This window comes from Anopheles moucheti, chromosome 2, assembly GCF_943734755.1.
Source record: "Anopheles moucheti chromosome 2, idAnoMoucSN_F20_07, whole genome shotgun sequence".
NCBI lineage: Eukaryota > Metazoa > Arthropoda > Insecta > Diptera > Culicidae > Anopheles > Anopheles moucheti.
The window spans coordinates 23,404,889-23,425,975 of record NC_069140.1 but is presented as its reverse complement, the minus strand read 5'-3'; the positions used below and the strand labels follow the sequence as shown (position 1 = coordinate 23,425,975).

At 45.1% G+C, this 21,087-nt stretch overlaps 5 protein-coding genes and 1 pseudogene across 6 annotated transcripts; 3 read left to right on the top strand and 3 right to left on the bottom strand.

Annotated features, from left to right (window-relative positions):
• Positions 1 to 33: 33 nt before the first annotated feature.
• Positions 34 to 1,206, top strand: LOC128309128 (deoxyhypusine hydroxylase). Its single transcript, XM_053045551.1, has one exon. It carries the CDS (start codon positions 92 to 94, stop codon positions 1,010 to 1,012), a length of 921 nt encoding a protein of 306 aa, XP_052901511.1. The 5' UTR covers positions 34 to 91; the 3' UTR covers positions 1,013 to 1,206.
• On the bottom strand, positions 669 to 3,669 carry LOC128309104 (BRCA1-associated protein). Of its 2 annotated transcripts, none has more exons than XM_053045549.1 (4): positions 3,262 to 3,669; positions 2,825 to 3,122; positions 1,735 to 2,721; positions 669 to 1,665 (listed from the first exon to the last, which is right to left on the bottom strand). In XM_053045549.1, exons 1-4 carry the CDS (start codon positions 3,404 to 3,406, stop codon positions 1,320 to 1,322), a joined length of 1,776 nt encoding a protein of 591 aa, XP_052901509.1. In that variant the 5' UTR covers positions 3,407 to 3,669; the 3' UTR covers positions 669 to 1,319. The 2 variants fall into 2 exon arrangements, with proteins under 2 accessions (XP_052901509.1, XP_052901510.1); XM_053045550.1 differs by having other exon boundaries at positions 2,825 to 3,116; positions 3,277 to 3,669.
• A 251-nt stretch (positions 3,670 to 3,920) lies between these two features.
• LOC128299304 (actin-related protein 1) lies at positions 3,921 to 7,785 on the top strand. The gene is made up of 4 exons (XM_053035223.1): positions 3,921 to 4,153; positions 4,834 to 4,898; positions 4,992 to 5,865; positions 5,937 to 7,785. The coding sequence occupies exons 1-4, from the start codon at positions 4,106 to 4,108 to the stop codon at positions 6,078 to 6,080; spliced, it is 1,131 nt and encodes a 376-aa protein (XP_052891183.1). The 5' UTR covers positions 3,921 to 4,105; the 3' UTR covers positions 6,081 to 7,785.
• Positions 7,786 to 8,101: 316 nt separating this feature from the next.
• LOC128299375 (odorant receptor 94b-like) lies at positions 8,102 to 9,327 on the bottom strand. The gene is made up of 4 exons (XM_053035322.1): positions 8,744 to 9,327; positions 8,576 to 8,678; positions 8,237 to 8,497; positions 8,102 to 8,164 (listed from the first exon to the last, which is right to left on the bottom strand). The coding sequence occupies exons 1-4, from the start codon at positions 9,325 to 9,327 to the stop codon at positions 8,102 to 8,104; spliced, it is 1,011 nt and encodes a 336-aa protein (XP_052891282.1).
• Positions 9,328 to 10,951: 1,624 nt separating this feature from the next.
• On the top strand, positions 10,952 to 12,574 carry LOC128310536 (odorant receptor 94a-like; annotated as a pseudogene).
• A 1,216-nt stretch (positions 12,575 to 13,790) lies between these two features.
• On the bottom strand, positions 13,791 to 18,801 carry LOC128298207 (ninjurin-2). Its single transcript, XM_053033952.1, has 3 exons — positions 18,745 to 18,801; positions 15,128 to 15,304; positions 13,791 to 14,033 (listed from the first exon to the last, which is right to left on the bottom strand). Exons 1-3 carry the CDS (start codon positions 18,799 to 18,801, stop codon positions 13,791 to 13,793), a joined length of 477 nt encoding a protein of 158 aa, XP_052889912.1.
• Between the last annotated feature and the right edge of the window lie 2,286 nt (positions 18,802 to 21,087).

Below are 21,087 nucleotides of genomic sequence, written 5' to 3'. Positions count from 1 at the left end.
TTTTGTAATACCCCAAACATTCCAAGAACACGCATTGTGCTGGTTTTGTGGTGAAATAGCTCCACATCGTGTTTCAAGAAACGTTGAAATAATGGCGCAAGTAGAGGAAAGTAAATTAATTGCCATCGGCGATGTATTGAACAACCGTGAGCGTCCACTAAAAGAACGCTTTCGAGCATTGTTCACGTTGCGAAATATTGGAGGCGAAAGCGCGCTCGAATCCATCGGCCGGTGTTTCGATGATGAGTCGGCGTTGCTTAAACACGAGCTGGCTTACTGTCTGGGACAGATGCAGGACGTGAGAGCGATTCCTATGCTAACGAAGGTGCTTGCCGATATGCAACAGGAACCGATGGTAAGGCACGAGGCAGCTGAGGCACTCGGTGCCATCGGGGACATCTCAGTGGAGGAAACGCTGGTCAACTTCAGTAAGGACCCTGTTGTGGAGGTAGCGGAAACATGCGAAATCGCACTGGAACGAGTACGATGGTTGAAACAAACGCAACAGCAAGCACTGAAAGACGATCCGAATCCGTATGCCTCCGTAGATCCCACACCACCGGCCGCTTCCAAGAGCATTGAGGAGTTAAGGCGAATCCTCATGGATGAATCAGACACGCTTTTCAATCGCTATCGCGCCATGTTTGCGCTACGTAATCTGCGCACGGAAGAAGCCACCCTAGCACTGGCCACTGGACTGAAGGGCAAAAGTGCATTGTTTCGGCATGAGGTTGCGTTTGTGTTGGGCCAGCTGCAGGAAGAGTGTAGTATACCATTTTTGATAGAAAATTTGCGCGATCCGGCCGAAAACGAAATGGTGCGGCATGAATGTGCGGAAGCACTCGGTGCCATCGCAACGGAGGAGTGCACACGTGTGCTGAACGAATATCTGCAGGACGACAAGCGCGTAGTAAAGGAAAGCTGCGAAGTAGCGCTGGACATGTGCGAGTATGAAAACAGTCCTGAATTTCAGTACGCCGACACGCTCGTGAAGGTAGCAAACGATGGATAATGATCGATGGTGGTGTATGTTGGTGCATACGGCGTGTGTAAATACAACTTGAAGACAAACAGTACACCAGGCATGGCGTTTAACATAGAAAGCTATATTATCCGGCATTTTCTTCACAAGTCTTTCTGCTTTACTGTATTTCTATAATTAATTGGCGAAAGGAATAAAACCGACGAAGAAAATTTATCACAATTCCAAAATTCCATCGTTTACATCTAAAGACGTGTATCGAACGAATAGTTCACAAAACTGTGCGCAGCATATGATGTAATGATTTGAACAGACATTGGCCTCACCGCATGGATTCTTACTTTCTCCTTTGACGACGCTTGGCTTTACCGCCATTAGCGCTGGTACCCATTGCGAGTCCACCATGGGAGGAAATAGACGAAGCGGCCGCAACAGCATCGGCCGGAAGCACGACTGTGCCGTCGACTAGTTCACTTTTTAGCTCCGAACCGGCAATCGTATTCTGTGCTTCCATATAGAACATAAGATCACGCACTTGCTCCTTCAGCTCGATAATTTCTTGTTCCTTCTCCGAGCACTGTTTCTCCAAGGTGGCGAACTTGGTTTGCCAAGTGACTTGATTCGCTTGTAACGTTTTGCCAAATTGTTTCTCCTCGGCCAGTTCACTCAGAACGGAGCTCAACCTGCAAAACAGAAATAGATACCATTGAACAATCCAAGTAGGTCTTGCTTTATCCTACACAATAGCTTACTTTGATGTTAATTGCGTGATTTTCCTTTCTAAACTGTTTTTCTCTTTCGTTAGTGCGTGCAATTTTACCTCCAGCTCGGTCGTCTTTTTTTTCGCCACCTCGTTATCTTCCTGTAGCTTCTGTCTTTCGCCACCGACGATCGATTCGAGCCGGGACAATCGTTCCTCATAGTAATCCCGCTGAGCATCGAGCTGCGATGTAAGCAGGTAAGTGAATTCCAGCTGCATCGAATCGATCTTTTCCTCCCCATCATCTCCACCAGGGGACTGGGTGGCAACCAACTTTCCATCCGACTTGCTTTGTAACAATCGATGAACGAAATTATCGCCCGCGTAATCCCACACTCGGTTCGTACCTAGTTGCAGCGCGTACGTATGGTTAGTCGTACGATAGTGTGTCGCGGCGTGACCTCCTTGGTAACGGCCGCATCCGATGTGTCCGCATATGAGACAAATCCATAACGCTTCCGTCCCTTCACACTCCATGCAGACGGACTGTTCGGAAAGTTCTGGCGTTTGTACGCATCGACAGACGGGGCACGTGGAATCGCCCCACTTGTTCAAACACCCAGCATGGAACACATGGTTGCACAGGATCGTTAACACACCGTCCACACTTTCGTCCATACGCTCGAGACACACTGGACAGGACGGTAGCTCGGTGTGGCCTTGCGGCGTTACGCAACAACCGTCCAGACCCCACTCAACGCTCGACACCCAAACGGCATGGCAGAGGGTGTCCGGTTCAAGGCTGTTGTACGGTGCACCATTAAAGGTTTTGTAAAATTCAATTGCTCCTTCAACGCAACGGAACTCGAGTAGAACCATAAATTGGTTCGGTGAACCGTCGCGAAGAATTCGCACGTGTTGGATCTCTTTCTGGCACGGAGCGATAAAGTTGAGTATATCATGGCAGTTAAGAGACGATGGTACGGCAATCAGGCAAATCGTTTTAGATACACCACCTTCTGAAATATCCGCCCGTTCGCTGTGAAATAAAAGGAAGAATGTCGCAATTAGTGGCAATAGACGCATACACATGCACGTAAGCTATTATCGTGGTTTTTTTACGTAACATCAGTAATACTTACTTCCGCTTAAAAAGGTGCAGGATTCCTTTGGTTACTTCGACGAATGGATTACCGGAAAAGAAGTTTATCTCACCGAGTATCTCGGTAGCCGAAGGTGGTGGCACCTCATCCATTGGAGTCTGTTCGCGCGAGCTCTTTGGCAAGATGCCACGATACTCGTCGGTTGGGATTGATCCACCATCCAGCAGCCGATTGCGATAGCTTTCGATGGTTATTTTCTTCGGCTTCCGTTGGCCCCGCATCTCTCGCTGTAATCGCGGATTGTTGGGGTGTTCGTTCGACACCGCACCAGCTGCTTCTGTAATCGATCAAAACACACCGAGAATTATTGGGCCCTGGTGCACTTTTGGGGATCGTTTCGCAGATGCGGGTCTCGCTCACTACTACCACGTTAGTTGAGTGTATAACTATTTGGCTATAATTAAAATGCATCTTACCATCGCCAACTATGCTGCCGCCCGTTGCTGCGTCATCGCAAGCGGATCCGGATTCCGCGGAGCCCAACATGACCGTCGACTGGCTGCGACTTCTGTCGGCCACTAATTCAATCTTTAGCAAACATAAAGAAACCAATGCAGACATTTATGACGCAGCCACGGTCATAATCTAATTACACCCGAAACGCGAAAGTGGAAAAAGGTAAACGAATTTAGGAAGGTCAAACGATTGACGCGATGTGATTTTCGGTTTGCCACTGTCCTATTGCCAACGGAATACACACACGCCACTTTATGTTTGCGTGATCTTTCTATTTCAGCTAGCAGCAGCAGCAAAAAAACAATCGATTATTTCATTTGTCGCCAGACGACTGTGGTACAATTTGTACGCAAAATGCACTGCGGAGGTTTCTGCATCTGTGGAATCAAAACAAAGAGCATCAGTTTGGCAGCTTGCGTGTTTTTCTTCTCACAGCAACCGCGATACGACTCTGTATGCACCTCGGGCGTGTACACTGTAAATTGGAAGTGGGAAAAGCTGGTGTCTCGGGCGAAAATTTGCTGTCAAAACAGAGGCGAGTGGGTGTGTGTGCTTGCTTGTTTGTGCCCACGTATCTGTCAATGTGTGTGTGTTCGTGTTGGTGTGACCTGTGCTGTCATCAGAGAACGACGGAAAACGGTCTTTCTCGCCACCCCTTCCTTCAGAAACGCGGATTGGCAAAGAGAAAAGAATCTATATTACCGTTTTGTGAGTTGTTCTTCTCGGTTTAGATTTCGTTCCGTTTTTGCTTCCGGTTGTTTCGGTGTCCCGGAAGTCCATAGTACAGCCACAGTTCGCAGCGCAATGGAGCCTTATGATGTGATAGTGAATCAACCGGTCGTCATCGACAACGTAAGTAGCAAAGCTGAAGAAGGAGCATGGTGGTACGGGGAAGGGAATGTGGTAAACTCCCCCCGCCTGTACTATGTGGCCACGAATGTAGACGCCCCAGATGGAACGGCAAAAGGAGCCTTTACGCGATCCACCTTGTTCAGCAACAGACAAAATGTATTCAATGAACGCATCGATGGGAAACAATGACATCACTGGAATGCAATCCTGACAACTTCTTTTTAGAAATCTCTCAGAAGACCAAAGTTTGCCAAATGGGTGATTTTATTCCTCCATGAAGACGGAGAAAAGCAGCTTAATTGCCAAATTGATCACATTAAAGAAATCTTAATATTGTTTATCGGAACTATAACCCGTCGAACAGCGATGCAGCCGGAGACAGTGCTCGGTAGGGTTCGTTAATTGCGAAAAACTTCGTTTCAATGGACGCCGGAATTCAGGCAACTGTTGCAGTAAATCAGTACGATCCCGATAGTAGTCACGCTGCTGCTGACATTGCAAGTAAAATTCATCCACCTGCGCCATCCGGTTACGATCGAAAACGGTTAAATTTGGGTTCGGTGGTACAAGAGCGGCCAACGTTCGGCGAATTTGTTTCACACGTTCAGCATACATTCTGCGATAGTTTGTTCGAGTGCACCTTTCTCCGAGTTGAATAATATGAAAATTCTGTTTTACAGGGTTCTGGAATGATTAAGGCCGGTTTCGCTGGCGATCACATACCAAAGTGTCGTTTTCCCAACTAGTAAGTGTAGCATCATGCTCATAGTCTGCTTTGATTAACAAAGCTGCAGGGTTGCTGACAATGGTAACGTTTCGCTTTTCTGTATCACCCTAGCATGGGTCGGCCCAAGCATGTGCGCGTGATGGCCGGTGCACTCGAAGGGGACATGTTCGTGGGACCAAAGGCGGAAGATTATCGGGGGCTGCTAAGCATCCGCTACCCGATGGAGCACGGTATCGTGACGGACTGGAACGATATGGAAAAGATCTGGACGTACATCTACAGCAAGGATGAGTTGTCAACCTTTGCCGAAGAGCACCCGGTTCTGCTTACCGAAGCACCGCTGAATCCGCGCAAGAACCGAGAAAAGGCAGCCGAAATCTTTTTCGAAACGTTCAACGTACCCGCATTGTTTGTGTCGATGCAGGCCGTGCTGAGTCTGTACGCGACTGGGCGCGTCACCGGTGTGGTGCTGGACTCGGGTGACGGTGTGACACATGCTGTACCCATATTCGAAGGTTTCGCTATGCCGCACAGCATCATGCGCGTAGATATTGCGGGACGGGACGTGACCCGTTACCTAAAGACGCTTATTCGCAAGGAAGGCTTCAGCTTCCGAACGACGGCCGAATTCGAGATAGTGCGCTCGATCAAGGAAAAGGTATGCTCGTTAGCGACGAATCCGCTTAAAGAGGAAACGGTCGATACAGAGAAAACCAAGTACGTGCTACCGGACGGAAATGTCCTCGAGATTGGACCGGCGTGCTATCGTGCACCGGAGGTACTATTCCGCCCTCATATGCTAGGGGAGGAGTGCGAAGGCATACACGAGGTGTTAATATACTCGATTCAAAAGTCCGACATGGATCTGCGAAAGATGCTTTATCAGAACATTGTGTTATCGGGCGGATCGACATTGTTCAAAGGTTTTGGCGATCGATTGCTGTCCGAGATAAGGAAACACGTGGCAAAGGATATGAAAATAAGGGTAATGTGATCTGTTGAAGCTAGTGAAATGAAATGATCCGATTAATTTTAAATGTGTGTGTTTTTTTTTAGATTGCTGCCCCACAGGAACGTATCTATTCGACCTGGATGGGTGGATCAATTCTGGCCTCTCTCGACACATTCAAGAAAATGTGGGTCTCTAAACGAGAATTCGACGAAGATGGTCAGAGGGCGATTCATCGGAAAACATTTTAAAGTGTGCTAAACAACTTAAACAACATACATTCGGCGACAGTTTTCTGGGTACAGATACTCTCAAAACTACAAGACACTGCTGTGTCTACAGAAAAGTGAGAAAGCAAGAGAGACAGACGGGACAGTAGGTGAAATTGTGAAGAAAAAAAATCACAGAGCAGAAGGGGGTTTTTGGGAGGAATATAGGACATTTTAGAATGATTTTGGGGCAGCCACCGTAGATGCTTCTCTCAGGTTTATATTCGCTATTGGATATCGTACACCGGTAACAAACTGGAATGAGTTGTGTTTTTCGTTTCAAACCCGTGATTCAACGCGCGCACGATTTGCAATTTGGCCTGCTTGGTCCACAGTACAGCTTTATGCAAATATATTTTATTTCACAGTGATGCATAAACGCATTTTGAAGGTAAAAAGGATTCACAGAACAACATAATATAATGTATAGAATCTAAAACTAATATAAGCTAAAACATGATGGACGGTCACTTCAGACCTGAGGGACGCAATCATTTGGAAGAGAGAGTGTTCTGCAGAAAGATTTAGGCAGATTGTTGAGCTTTTTTCATTTAAATTTCAATGGACTTCACGAATGTAATATGCGCGCACAGAAAGTCTTTATCACACAAATAGACACGATAAGATCAGATGTTTGAGCAGACCTGATGCGAACAAAGCCCCCTTGAGACTCATGTCGTTTGCGATGCTTTTAGGCTGACCACCTTGATTTCTTCCAACGTTTAACGGTCTAAAACGTTTATGTTCGGCTTAACACTACCCCAACCGTGGAAACCATTATTTTGTAGTCTTTGTTTGTTACTCTGTACTATGTGGTATTTTTTTTGTTTGGTCTGTTAATTGTTTGCTGTTGTAAAATGTACCATGCTTTTTATCATGATCAAATGGAGTAAACATTTTGAAGTTGCAGCTTTAATAGGTAGCTGAAGCGGTTTGTGCATTCACTTCTAGCACATTTTGTCTCACATTTAGATAAATGTCACCCGCGTGCGATAGAATCACCTTCATTCCAACCTATATTGCATAACCAATAAGATGTGCAATTGCTTCATATTTTTGTTTTTAGCTCACCGTTCCTTTCCTTTCTGTGCAGAAACTTATAATTGATGCTTTTAAAGTTCATTAGCGTGGTTAATAAGCAATAATCGATAGTCGCAAAACAACGCTTTCTGATATGTGTTTTTTTATTGTGTGTATTTCCTTTCATCAATTAACATGAATTAAGTTATGATTTAGTAATTTATATTCAATAACTACCAATTAACGTTAAACGCGTAATTCCGCGCGTGTACATGTGGCTGATGGCCGCATATAAAGCAAAGTGCAAAAATGCGCATATAATCAAGCATAAATTGGTCCGAGAGAACGATAACGACAATTTTTCAACAGTGCTGCGCAAAGACAGAAATATCCTTATCCTCCTTTAAGCGTATGAATAGATATTATATATTATATTAATTTGTACCAATTTGCAGTTCATGTTGTATCGCTGCACATCAAGTCCAAACACCGGCAGATGGTTAGAGAAAGTTGGAGGGCAAATTTGAACGTGTGGTTAGAGATGGTACTTATCGCTTACGTGGTTAACTCTATAGCGCCAACGATATGCACCCGAGAGCGAGCGCGAATAACTGCACTTGGCGATTGTGTACGACGAAAGGAAGAAATATATCGAACCAGGAATCTAACGTCCAAATGCGTACTACACTCTCTCTCTCTTGGCGTAACGATCTACTTAGGTCGTGTCTGCCATTTCTGGTTACTAGATTTATTTTTCCACGCAGTCGGATAGTCAAATCCTTGATCCGGATGGGATGGTCCGGCCCGTTCGTGTGAACCGGCGTTGCTACCATCATTCTACCGGGCCGCCCCAATGCGTACACATACATGTTAAAGAAAATGTTGCGCTTGTAGAAAGAATGAGAAATTGTGTTAGTTTATAATTATTATTTTCGCTGAAAGGCGATAGATATCTCTCAACTCCGTTTATATACATTTTCTCATTAATATTTCTTCAACGCTTTACGTTGCAGCAACGCATACACGGAATAGGCCATATTGAGCGTCTGAAAAAAAGGAAATTATGTTGTGTTTATACAACTTTAAATCTTTAAGCAAAAGTTGGCTTGATTAAATACCGTTGTGTAAGCTTGTAGATTATAGTTGAAGAAGTAGTAAGCCTTTAGCGTAAGCGGTTTGTTCATGCGTTGGAGCAACATGTGCACTGTTTTACGATCCGCTAGGTGCATTTCGTACCACTGGGAGCTAAAGATCGAGTTGCGTAGGATGTGGCTCTTACGGGTGACCTCATTACCGAACCGGCATGGTAAGAACATTTGAAACATCATTGCAAGCATGTAGAGCAAATTCTGTATAGCCGATAGTTCGTACACATTAAACTGCAATTAAACATCAAATTCCATTACTTTTATAGACTAATAGGGCGATCTCTTCCGATGGTTGCGTGGAGAACTCACCAGTGAGGATGTCTTGTAAGCGGTCGCACAAATAACCAACCCGCTGGCGCTGAACTGAGCGAAGTAGGCAGGTGAGTATAGTTGTTCAATGTCATGGGTCATCCTATAAAATGAACGGAAAGGAGTATTACCTTCCTAAACCAGTAGCAATACACTGCCGTTTGTTACCGTTGCAGTTTTTGATATTGATTAATCAGCTTCACGATAGATTGCCTGAACTGTTTCGAAGAGCGTATCATCCGGAACCGTTTGCCAAGCAAATCCAGCTGAAAACTGATCGTTCCCAGAAAGTAAAACAGCTGCACGTCTGTGGCTACGTTGATCAACATGTGAAAGTACATGCCAATCACTTGGTAGGCGAATATAATGCCAAAGTTGAGACGCTCCGTTGGCCCATATGTAATGCCCAACATCCAGGGAAAATAGGGCAAGCGGTAATCTTCATGCAGCAGGTATAGCACCGAACTTGCTATTGCCAGATTTGTGGTCATCATGTACAAATAGAAGTAGTAATTAATTTCCCCAATGCCCTTGCGGTGCAGCTTTTCCTCCTCCATGTCCACGGGCTTAAAATCACTGTCCAGAGTTTGCTGAAACAGCTCACATATGTGATCGAATTTGTAGTGCGTGATGAGTGCCTTCAACAGCATTACAGTCTCCGTGAAAACAATGTACATGATGTACAGAACGAATTGTTCGAACGTTTGCATCAGGAACATGTTGAACGATAACGTGAACAGATACACCACCATCAGCACAACGTTGAACACGATACGGTACGCACGATACAGTGGAGTCGAAGGTTTGGCGTTGTAGAGTCCACAGATTCGCCAGACCCAAACGGTCAACCTTACCGGGCGAATGTAATCACTCCAACGGTACTTATCGATGTTGGACGTTTCTTTCATTTCGATGTTCATCGTGTGATATGATCAGCTCGATGGATTGGACTAACCAGTTCAGATGAAAAGCAGTTGTACTAATGTACTAAATCCTTCCAATTTAGTCTATTTATGAAAGGCATTCCATGCCATGTGTATCTGCTGCTGAACGACAGGGCGTGGCAGTGATTTCTTGCACGAAAACAAACATCCAATTAAGATCCCGACGGGCATGGATGGTAGTTTCGACTTGATGAGGGGCAAGAATCTCAAGAAGTCGATTAACGAATGATAAGTATAGGTTATGGAAAGGCGTATATTTAGGGAAATACAATATCCAAAAAAGGTCCTCCGATCCCTTACGTATTCATTACATAAGAATGAAAATCACTATACAAATGTGAAAGCCTGAAGATTTTCTATCATTGTTTCAGCAAATTCTATAATTAAATTATTCATTTTATAGTTTTTCTCTGTAGGCGGTCTTTGGGATGATGACGCAGAGTTTCTACTAAAACAGACATATCTTGTCACGATGCGTATGACAACATATATCCGAAATATTATACTGGTAGTATTCAATGTGAGGTATACTTATATACTTATCAGGCGTTACGAACGTCGACGTGTGCCAATCCATAATCCCGGCCTTTCTTGCGAACGCATCAACGTCAATTTGGGTCTACTATTGGTCTGCCCAAATGGACGACCAAAAAACTTTACGGCGCTGTGTCTCCCGGTGTCATTCTCATGACGTCACCAACCCACCAGAGTCTGACGAGTCCAATTCGCTGTACAACAGTATACTAATGAGTTCGTCGTACAGCTTGTAGAACTCGTCGTTATAGTGACTCCCCAATGGTTCTTCTACATATACGTGACCGATTGTGAGGTATTGTGTCCGTAGCATTAGTATGTTCTAGATCATAGAATCGTTATTTGTTAAAGATCTAGAAAATTGAAAGCTAGATAGAATTGCAAGCTATAAGTAAAATCTAAGGTACTACTGTTATTGCGTAGAGAAAGAAGCATGATGTCATGGTATTTGGTCTAATATTACGAAAGTTGTAGCTCAAATCTCAACTGGAACGATCTGCCATGCTAAAAAGATGACGAATGTCCTGTATGCATTAATTGTCTAATTTCTAGAGCTGTCGATAGTTCCCAGATAAAGCTGATTATAACTATAAAAGGGTGTCCGGCAGTAGCACCCATTCCTTATCCCAGTTAAAACGTCTTAATGAAATGTAATCTCGAAACGAAAAGACGAATAATTACCAATTAATGAATTTTTAAAACCCCCTAATTTTTACCTTCACGTTTCATTAACCACACCTTATTAAGAACGCTCTAAAGGCGTTACGTACGTTAACACTACCCTACCAAACACGCATGATGTGCGTTGACCATTTGATCGCAACGACAAAGATCAAACAATCAGTTCAAGTTGAAAAGTATTGCCAGAAGCATCTTCCCCTGTAACACAAGCAAGAGGATGAACGACACTGGCCGTTTTATTTTCCCGATGCGTTTTACCATCTGGTCTTGGAAATTGTGCGGTTTTTTCAATGCACCCGTACCGAAACCTTTACCGTACCGTATCTATTGCTATTTGTTCTACTTCTGGATCATGGTACTGTATTTGTTTGTGCTGATGTTGAACGTTTTCGTACCGCAACCCTTCGAACAGCGCGTATTCTTCATCATGTACATCGCATTGACGGAAACGGCCATGATGCTGAAAACGCGCACTATTTATCGATATTTCGATACTGTCTGGAGTTTGTACAAAACGACACTAGGCCCATCGTTTCAGCCTCTGGATAAAGCTGAACGGGAGTTGCAAAACCGTACGCTGCAGGTGTTCAACCGGTGGTACTACGCCTACATCTTCGTTAGTCATATGGCCGCATTCGGTACGGGTAGCCATTTGCTAAGCTCGGAGTATCGAATGCCCTTCTTTCCGTGGTTTTTCGGTGTCCGGTACGGGGATGATGCACGTGCTGCCTATTACACGATCTTCGTGTATCAATGCTTCGGTATGTACTTCCACATGCTGTTAAATACTGCCGGCGATACGCAACTTTGCTATATGCTGCAAATGATAGGCATACAGCTGGATCTGCTGGCGAAACGGTTTCGCAGCCTGAACAGTTCGGAAGAGTTCGAACGCTCCTTCGTACCGTTAGTGCAGCACTACAACAAAATCCACCGGTAAGTAGAATTTCCTCTCCAAGGTTGCTATAACACGCGCTGGCTACTAGATGAACGTACTAATCCGGCGTGCTTCGACTTCATAGCATGCTGTACCGAGTGGAGCACCTTTTTTCTTTGGCCTATTTTGTACAGTTCAGTGTCAGCGGTTTAGTGATCTGCGCTTCAGCTTATCAAGTAGCATCTATGGTAAGTTCTGTCGCCTGCTCTCCTCGCTTAGGATCGCTAGCTGCATTACAAACAAGCTAACCCCGGCGTCTATCCCATTATAGCTGAACTTGTACGATTTTAGCAAGCTAATGAACGTGTTTTACATGATGTCCATGACGATGCAAATCGGGCTACCGTGCTACTATGGCAACGAAGTGACGCTGAAAAGTTACGCGCTGACGAATGCCATCTACTCCTCGAACTGGTACAACATGAAGCAAAGTAACCGGAAGAGTGTGCAAATGTTTCTCGTGCGCACCAACAAACCATTCGCCGCCACTGCGTTTCGATATTTTAACTTTAATTTACCCGCCTTTACAACGGTAATTTTGTCACTAAAGTTGTATGTACAATGCCCTGTGTGAGTTAACATTTCTTTATTTAAATTGCAGATACTGAACATGGCATACTCCGTGTACTGTGTGTTGCAGCGTAAAGCAAAAAATGTTTAAAATGAAGCATTTCTTGCTATTTAATACCAGAAAGTGTATAACTCTCCTTAATGTGTTGTTTTGGGGAACGGGCCGGTAGGGAAAAGGTAGGCGCTGGTTATCAGATCTCCGGAATCGGTATAAAATCCCATCCGAACCAAACTCAAGGTTGTTATGCCGATAAAGAAGAAGAATGTGTTGTTTTAGCCTTTGATATCTAAGGGATCAGTGTATGATTAGAATTCAGTAATTCTTTGATAGTTGAGAGATCAGTGTAACATCACGAGAATTCTATATTGATAACAAATGTAATAAGTAGTCCACTTTGCGAATGTTTCAGTAATACATTTAAATGTTAATGGGAAAATTAACCCAAAATCCCAAATGACGTGGCCTATCAATTAAGTGTCGTACGAAATTGATCTATAATTAATTTTAATTTTAGCTTTAACCCACTATCATTTATAATTAGTACACCTGTTGTCAACAGAAACAGTTCTCATTTCCACCTTTGTCGGTACTCACCGAATAATTATCACTTTTGGATGTCAGGTTCATTTTAGTGTTCCAGCAACACAAAAACAGTGCTCACGTGCTATTTGAGTTTGTTTCTCAAAGTGTACAGGATCAAATCAACGCCATACAACGCCACAATATACCCTGTATTATGTTTATTCATTTAATCTTCTCGAAATAGCAATTCACTGTGCTGGTGCTGTGTTCCAACACCTTACTACTTTTATTACCCAGCTGTCACAATCCCTTTGTGGTGCTTTCGATTCCAACACCCAAGCCAACATCGTCCATGTGCTTGATCTCCATGCTGTTGATCATGATGTTCACCACAACCGTGGCCAGGTTGAGACCGAGCGAAAAGTTCTGCACCGCGTTGGCCGTATCGCGTGAATGCTCCTTGTTGATGTTGTAGTTAGCCAACAGGATGCACGCGATTCCTTGGACGATCTAAGGCCCAGCGCAGCATCGATGTACAGCGCGTTCAGAAGGAGGAAAAGTGAGTGTGTAAGTGAGGGAGTTGTGGCGCCTTCAGTAATCTATCTTGGTATTTTTATTCAGCTCAGTTGTGAATGTACGGAATGGCCGGTTCTAGCCCAAAGTTCATCTTGATGATATCGCAAAACAGGGCCACCACGACGAACCCGAGTGAGAAGTGGTTCAGTATGTTGGCAACCTTCCGCTGTACCTCACCACCGTGTAGATTGACTAGGGTTAGAATGACGGCTAGTAGTGCGGCTGAAACCTGTACACCAATGAGCGAGTTAGTTACGGGCGTTAGTTAGTGAAGCGGCGAGGCCTCTAGTACACGTGCAACGGAACTTTTGTACTGTTTGCGTTAGCGGTTATGCCAAGTTTATTGGTGATTTTTGAAAGCTAATTTACGCAGGACCGCAAACGGATGTTGGTGGACGGTGATGGGAGGATGATGGACTGATATGTCCCAGTGTACCACTTCGTAGAAAATCAAACCACGGACGGTTTCATAGGTTGCGTAGATGCGGTAGACTGCGTCGGTTCCATGCGCTCGAGTAACCGAAGCGGTTGCGAAGAATACTCCATGCCGAACCCGGATATGATAACATTGATCAGTGAGATGACAAATATTAGTACCAGGATAACATCGTTCAGCACGATGGCAGCCGTTTGGTCGGGTTTGCGATTAATGTTTAAACTACCGATCACCACGAACAGTATGCCGACAAGCATCTGCAGGAAAGAGAGATGGAAGGGTTGTATGAAGAATGGTTGGTGGCGGATGTTGGAACCTGGTGTGGTGTCCAGAATGGAGATTGTGATTTTTGTTATGCAAAGAGGAAAAAGGAAAAGGATACGAAAGGTGACAATGATGTAGTGCAGCGTGACAGGGAGTGAAACGGGGACGATGGTGATGAATTCGTATATGCTATGCCCGTGGTGTCAGATCTCACATTTCCGGTCACGTGTTGTATAAAAAAATGGTTATTCATAATAGTAGGGTGTGGGTAGTTAAACGTCCACACCACCGGTCATGATGAAACACAGTATGAACCGTAGCTCTTACAAGCGTGAAGTAGTACAAAAATCAATATCAAATCGATGAATAGAACACTAATCATCAGAACAACGTGTTCGGCGCGTTGGAATTGGAATGAATGGTCGGTATTGTACTCGAAAGCTAATTAAGAATGTCCCTAGAGCTGAGGCTGGCAATATATATCGAAGAGGGAACGAAACTTCCTGGCGTGCAGGACATCAAACGCTTGACCGATTGACCGAAAATGGATTGCAAAAGTCAACCCCTCTGGGATGTAGATGCGTTCCGCAAAGCTGCCCATTGTTATTCGAGCGTATATTTAAGAATCTTGGGATCGAAGGCGGATATCATTAGATTCACCATGGCAACCAACACGGCTGCTCCGGTGACAATGTAATTGATCACGTTGGCCGACCGGTGGTACTCGGGCAAATGCAACCGACAGTCGCGCATTAGGCTGAGGCTTAGATTTAGCACACCCATTACAACCTGAAGAAATCGTATCGACCGCGGACACAACGAGAGCATGGAGAGCACCATCGTCACAACCATCACCACCACCACCAACCGGGGAACCAGATGTTGGGGGTAAATAAGGATTTGGTAGAAGTAGTGAGGAAGGTAAGGAATATTAGCAATTGGTAACACACTTCCGCTCGTCCATCAGCAGATCTTCGGTATACAGGAACTCCCACCATCATGCAGGAGATAATCGGATGCGGATTATCTCCGTGCATGTCGGATAGATGGTGTTCCTGCTGGGTTTTTTTGCGGAACGTTTGCTCACCTGCAGTATGATCGAGATGCTGATTAGCGTCAGCATTAGACCGTAGAACTCGTGCTTTTCGCCCACCTGCAGTATGTACTTCAGCTGGGACGCGTTCGCTGTCAGCAGCGCAATGTCCAGCATGCCCTGGGCGATGGTTTTCTTCGTCGCGTACCGATTGGCATCCATGGATTTGAGCTGTGAGGTAGGAATAAACAATTCCCGTATTTAGATTTTTGCGATATTTTGGGTGTGTTCAAGTGCGTGTATTGCGAGTCGTTAAATATAGGCGACCAGGCGTAATTTAGACCAATTATTGATGTGTCAACAACGCCCCAGAGAGAGAGCGAGCATCATCTGAAAGTCAATGAAATTAGGAATTCATGAGATGCTCTTCCGGCTTTTTTTCATTCCCCTACGCATCCTTTTGAGAGTGTAGTTTTAATGCTAATTTCATTACGGAATCGTGCGTAACATTGTCAGCACGGTTGAGATCTTCGATCGGAGCCAATTAAAAGTGTTGGGTGCCTTATCGCGGTATCGAGTCCCTCGGCACTACGTGGGACAAAAAACGCAAACTGGCAAAAGAAGGAAAAAAAAACTATCGCAACACCCCGGGAAGATCCCTTCCGGGGCAATGGAGGAACACCGTCACGTTGCGCTCGAACGGAAAAACAGTAAACGTCGACAGGATTACCGTCACTTCTTCTCCGGTGCGGTTGACATCCGACAGAGGATGGCGGCAAGAAGCGAAAAATAAAAATGGGAAAACCTAAAGGTCCCCGTGAGGTGGTGCCCGTGTGTGTAAAACGCAAAAATTGCACGCTAACGATTCCGTTACCCAACTAGGGTGACAAAAGCAGGATAGGGATCGGAATTCGTGTGTGTGGATGGAACTACATGCAAACAGGGGATGTCGGCGCAGTAGGGAGCAGTTTCGTTGAGGCGAGAGATTTTTCTGCAACTGTAAAGGATGTCGTACGGTTTTACACAGGAACATTACGGGAAAAGTATTGCATTTTCTTTAAAATGGTAATAGAGCTCATTAGATAGCAAAGTATTACTTTCAGAGGAGAATCAGATTTATGATTGAAGACTGAAGATGTGTTTCCTAAGAATCACGAATCTCTTGAACGTTTAACATGAAATTGCCCACATTAGATTGAATTTTCTTTTTTAAGCAATAACTAAGAATTAATAACACGGGAAAAGTTGATGGAGAGAAAATTTGCAGTAGAATCAATCGGTGCCTTCGGTGGCTAACATTGCTTGTATAATATATTGCAGAAATTGGTGGAAATTAATAGTAGATAACATTATAGCCCATCCGACAGTAATGAATTCTAGATTATATTCTAGAACTCTTCATTGCAGATTCATATGAATATCTCAAAAGATGCCTCAAGCATCACAATCACTCCACTAGAAGCATCTTGAAGTTTCTGTTTCATATTCTCTATTCCAGAGCCACTAAAACATTTACGCTCACCTCGTCTACAAAACCCGATAGAAACGTTCTCTTATTCGATTTTTTCCACCAAAGTTACAGCCCTACGTGGTACATGCTTGGTTGTGAAATTGTGCTCAAAAGGTCATCAAGTATAACGAATTTGTAGGGCGAGCCAACCGCTTGCTGCACGCTTTGGGTGGATTGATCGATATTATCCTGGCCTGGTCTGAACGGACGGGGAATGGACGAACGGTCTTGTAATAACTGTTTCCCCGTTCCTAACACTGTCATAATGCAATTATCAAACCTCGATTATAGATTCAGATCGAGGGGTTGACAAAAAGAGGATTAGTGCAGAAAAGGAAGGGGTCCCTGTGGAGAGAGTGGAAGGGTAACGTGTACGCAAATATTCCATCCTCCTATCGCACGTACTGCAAACGTTCTGTGTTGCATTCGGAATTTAATCTATTTCTTTTTTGATGCCCTTTTCCCAACACCTCCATCCACCTCGCCCATCAAAAGGAACTTTCCATCTAACCCTTCACTAGCGATGGTAGGGACAGATTTGTTTTTCGTCTCGTATTAGAACCCTATGTTTAATCCGCTACTTATCTCTGTCACTTAGCTTTTGATGGAAAATTCGACTTTTTACTAGTTTGCTACAGATTGTTAGCATGACGGAAAAAAGCCCATATGCGTTCGCCCGGACACCTCGACGACCGGAAATAGCCCTGCAACGAGCAGAAATAATGTTGTCCCTTGTGATGAATGTACCGACGTGTGATGAAAATTAAACGTAAGTTTGATCAAAACACCGATCCGCTAGCACGATTTTAAATCCCTCCCTTGTCTTGACTGTGTTGTTCCCTTTTGCAGGGTGTCAGATGACGCACGTACGCAGCCTCAGGCTGGCGGCATGCATTAGGTGACACACACCCTACCGTGATCCTCGATCCTGGATATCCTGGTAATATGAGCCCGATTCGGTTATGTGCCTCTTCGCCACAACAAGAGATTGCTGTGCAAGGTCATTCCAGCCCAGAAAGATGTACCGATAAGAAAGCGGGCACTAACTATCAAACGTTCCTTTTAGATTCATGTTGATGTTTGTGCTTCTGGCTGCGGGATGCATGTGTTGGAAGGACCGACTGGTAGCAAAAGCCCTTAATGAACGGAACCCGAGTGCGTCTGCGAGAAGAAGGTACGTGTTGTCGCCATTCCCCAGGACACGCATCAATGAAGGCTTTCGGTTTTGGAATCGGTGGACCAACAAGAATGCAAACATCAAACACAAAACAAGTCGGAGCTCAACAGAACCCGGCGCATATTAATGTGCCACCACAAACAACACTAACGCCAAGGGTTGTAGTGATTGATTTGGCAAAGGGAGAGGGTGACAATTGTCACATGCTGCATGTTGAAGCTCTTCGGGTGTGAATTCTAGGGGTCCTAAATACAATTCGGTTACTGCGTCCTGCAGATGGCAAATGCTTTGAAAGAAGAAGTAGAACTACCTTATGCAACAGTGTTTGCTGTAGGTTACGGTTTATGCCAGTCAGCCATAACACCGCACACAGTACTGGCCACAAGGTGAGTGAGCAATTTAGTCTCCTTCCTCCCCAAAACAAAGCCTGAGATGACATTAATCGCGCGTGCAGGCACGGATCAGCGAAGGTTGTGATTAATCCTGCCCGGCTATCCCATCGCGCTTAGAGTAAGTGCATTTGCGCAATTAAACAGGGCCGAGATTCGTACTGCGACAGCTATAATTAAGACTATTAGGACTAGCTTTACCGCGGGGAGATACCTTCCAAGCACCCAAGGAAGCTCTCATTATGGGTTAAAAATCGATACTCTAATCCTGGATGCACAAACACCTGATTAATATTCACAATCCTGGCGGGGATCATCACCATCGGGAGCACATATCGGCCAACCAGTAATGGATGGATAATGATGCACAATCATGTTTACATTTCCCATCGTGGTGTAACTTCCACGTCAGCTTGTGGAGTGTCAGGACATGCCACGAACATCCTTTGTTGATTTTGTATTGATTTTTACCGCCTGCCTGTCTTGAACTGTTCGAATGCGTATCAATTCACTTGCCACCTTTCACCATTAGTTATTCATGTGTAACTTTTCGCAATAGCTTGTGCAATACGAGCGGAAATTCTTTTACACTTACAACACGATCACTTTCGCCTACGCCAGATGTTGCGGGAAGTATAGAAGCCATCGCCATGTTTTATTCCAAAGTTGAACCGTTTTGTAGTGACAACTGCACGTGTTATATCCGTGTAAAACCACCTATTTTGCTTCACGGAAGCTCACTTGCAAATGGTGTAACGATTAAGCGTGTACTAAAACCGCGAATCCACTGCTGGATGGCTTTTTATTGTGTTGCGGGCCTGGTCGGATGAATGAACCCACCATTACGGTCCCGATGTTGGTTGGTGCGTGTGCCGTTTCAGGATGGGCGAAGGATATCGTCCGTACACCATCCATCCACGTACGGACAGGTGCGGTTGGCCTGGCAACGAGACAAAATAAAACAAAACAGCCTGTAGACGGACCCTTCCGGTTAGTAGTTAGGATATGATAATGGTGTGCATGTGCATGCCACCAATCTTACACTAAAAACGTCTAACCGCGGTACCGAGGCATAAACGACATGGGTTTTCCTTTTAGAAACAAACAGCCACGTTCAAGTTCAGCACTGAGCCGTCGGTGTATGCATTTGGAGTTTAAAAAGGGCATGTCAATGCACTGCGCCCTTACGTGTAGAGACCAGGAACGCGCGCCTTTTCCTTTTGCGTGATGTAAGAAATAAGGCTGCAACTAAGGGGGAGTTTGAAGCCTTTAGCAGCTATTACACATTTGCATATCGGAAGGTGGAAATCAATCGATTAGTGCAGTAGTTTAATGATTGTAATGAGGTTCCGGTTGATAAGTTCCATATTGAAACAGTTCATTAGAACTAGAGACACATTATAACATGCATCATACTGAGCATCGTTTTTTCTTTGTAAAATAAATGTCCTTAAAAGGTTTATTGTCTAGTTTTCGTAAAACATACAATTTTTCATTACAATAGAGCCGTGCTCTGCACGAGAACGGTACAAAAACAGTAAACAACAAGACGACAAAAATCAGTTAAATTCAAATTGAACAGTTTACCTTTCCATTCCATCAGGTTGGCAACGGGGCTGACTCAACAGCTGTATGCGTGTGTGGCAGTACAAATAAAAATTGACAGCATCGAACTTCACGCACACTCGCTCATCTTAAAACAAAAAGAGATGGCACAGGTCTCCCTATTTTCGCGTTAAAGAGCGAATGCGGCCACAGCAACGTATCTTCGCTACTAGTGCGAACAGTCTCTGTTATCCACCTCGCTCTCACGCGGCAAAGAATCCGAGGCTGTCAAAAAGCGCATACATTCGGACAGCGAAGGAACGTTTGCTGCTCTTCGTCGTCGTGTCGTGGTCCCGTCAGGCTTAGAGTGAAGGCGAGCGCGACCTTTACTACTTTTTGCCTTTCCTTACCCGTGAGAGTAAACCAGCCTCTAGGGCCGTGGGGTGAGTGAACGAGTTTTTAAATGTTAACATAAATTTGTGGCGGCTCCCCCGAAAAAGTCTTCCGTTTGTGCCTGTGTTGAAATTGCGGATAAAAGTGGTAAAATTGTGTGTGGCATCGTCCCGGGCGAAGGAGAAAGGGAGAAAAGGAGTAGAATGAGGAGGAAGTGAGAAGACCCATAATAGTGGAAAAAGAGATCGGTTCAAAAGCAAACCGATTCCCTGTGAAGGCTAAGATTGAGCGAAACGGGAATGGTTTGACGTACGACGTGTGTGTGCACAGGTGTGAGCAGGAAAAAGGAATGCTGTCAGTGCGGTGCGGGAGGATGATGGTGTTGCGTGCTGTGTTTTGAGGTGCATGTGTGTGCGTGCGTGTACGTGCGGTGCGGTTTTTTGGCTCAGGTGGTAACGTGGCTGTGTGTGCGTTTACACTGTCGCGTACGCGTGCGTGTGTGTGTGTGTCCGAAGGAATTTTTCGGCGCGACGGCAGCAACACTGTTTCTCTTTTCTGGTGCCGCCGCCAGTGTGTTGTCTTTGTCTGGTAAGCATGCGGCCGGGGTCGTACGTTTCACTCGCACCAATGATTTCGTGCGGCACATGGCCAGCCCGTTGGATGCTAGCTGACAGCGGTGTTTTTATGCGTCGTGTATGTGCACAAGGGTCGGTGGAGTAGTAGTAGAAGTGCGGTGCGGTGCCGCAGTGTCGCTCTGATTGTATGTGCGTACTATGTCTCCCGGCTGTAATACAGCGTGGAAGCATCGCACAGAAAGGAACGTAACGTAGCGAGTGGAAAGACAGCGGGACAGCGGGTGGAAACGCAGTCGTTCCCTTTCTATCAACATCAGTCGCAGACCGATTTGTTGGTCGTCCCGGTTTCGTTGGCCGTCCGTTGTCCGTTTCACGCAGCGGGGACGGAAAGTCAATGTGCGCGAGCTGATCCCAAGCAGCAGGGG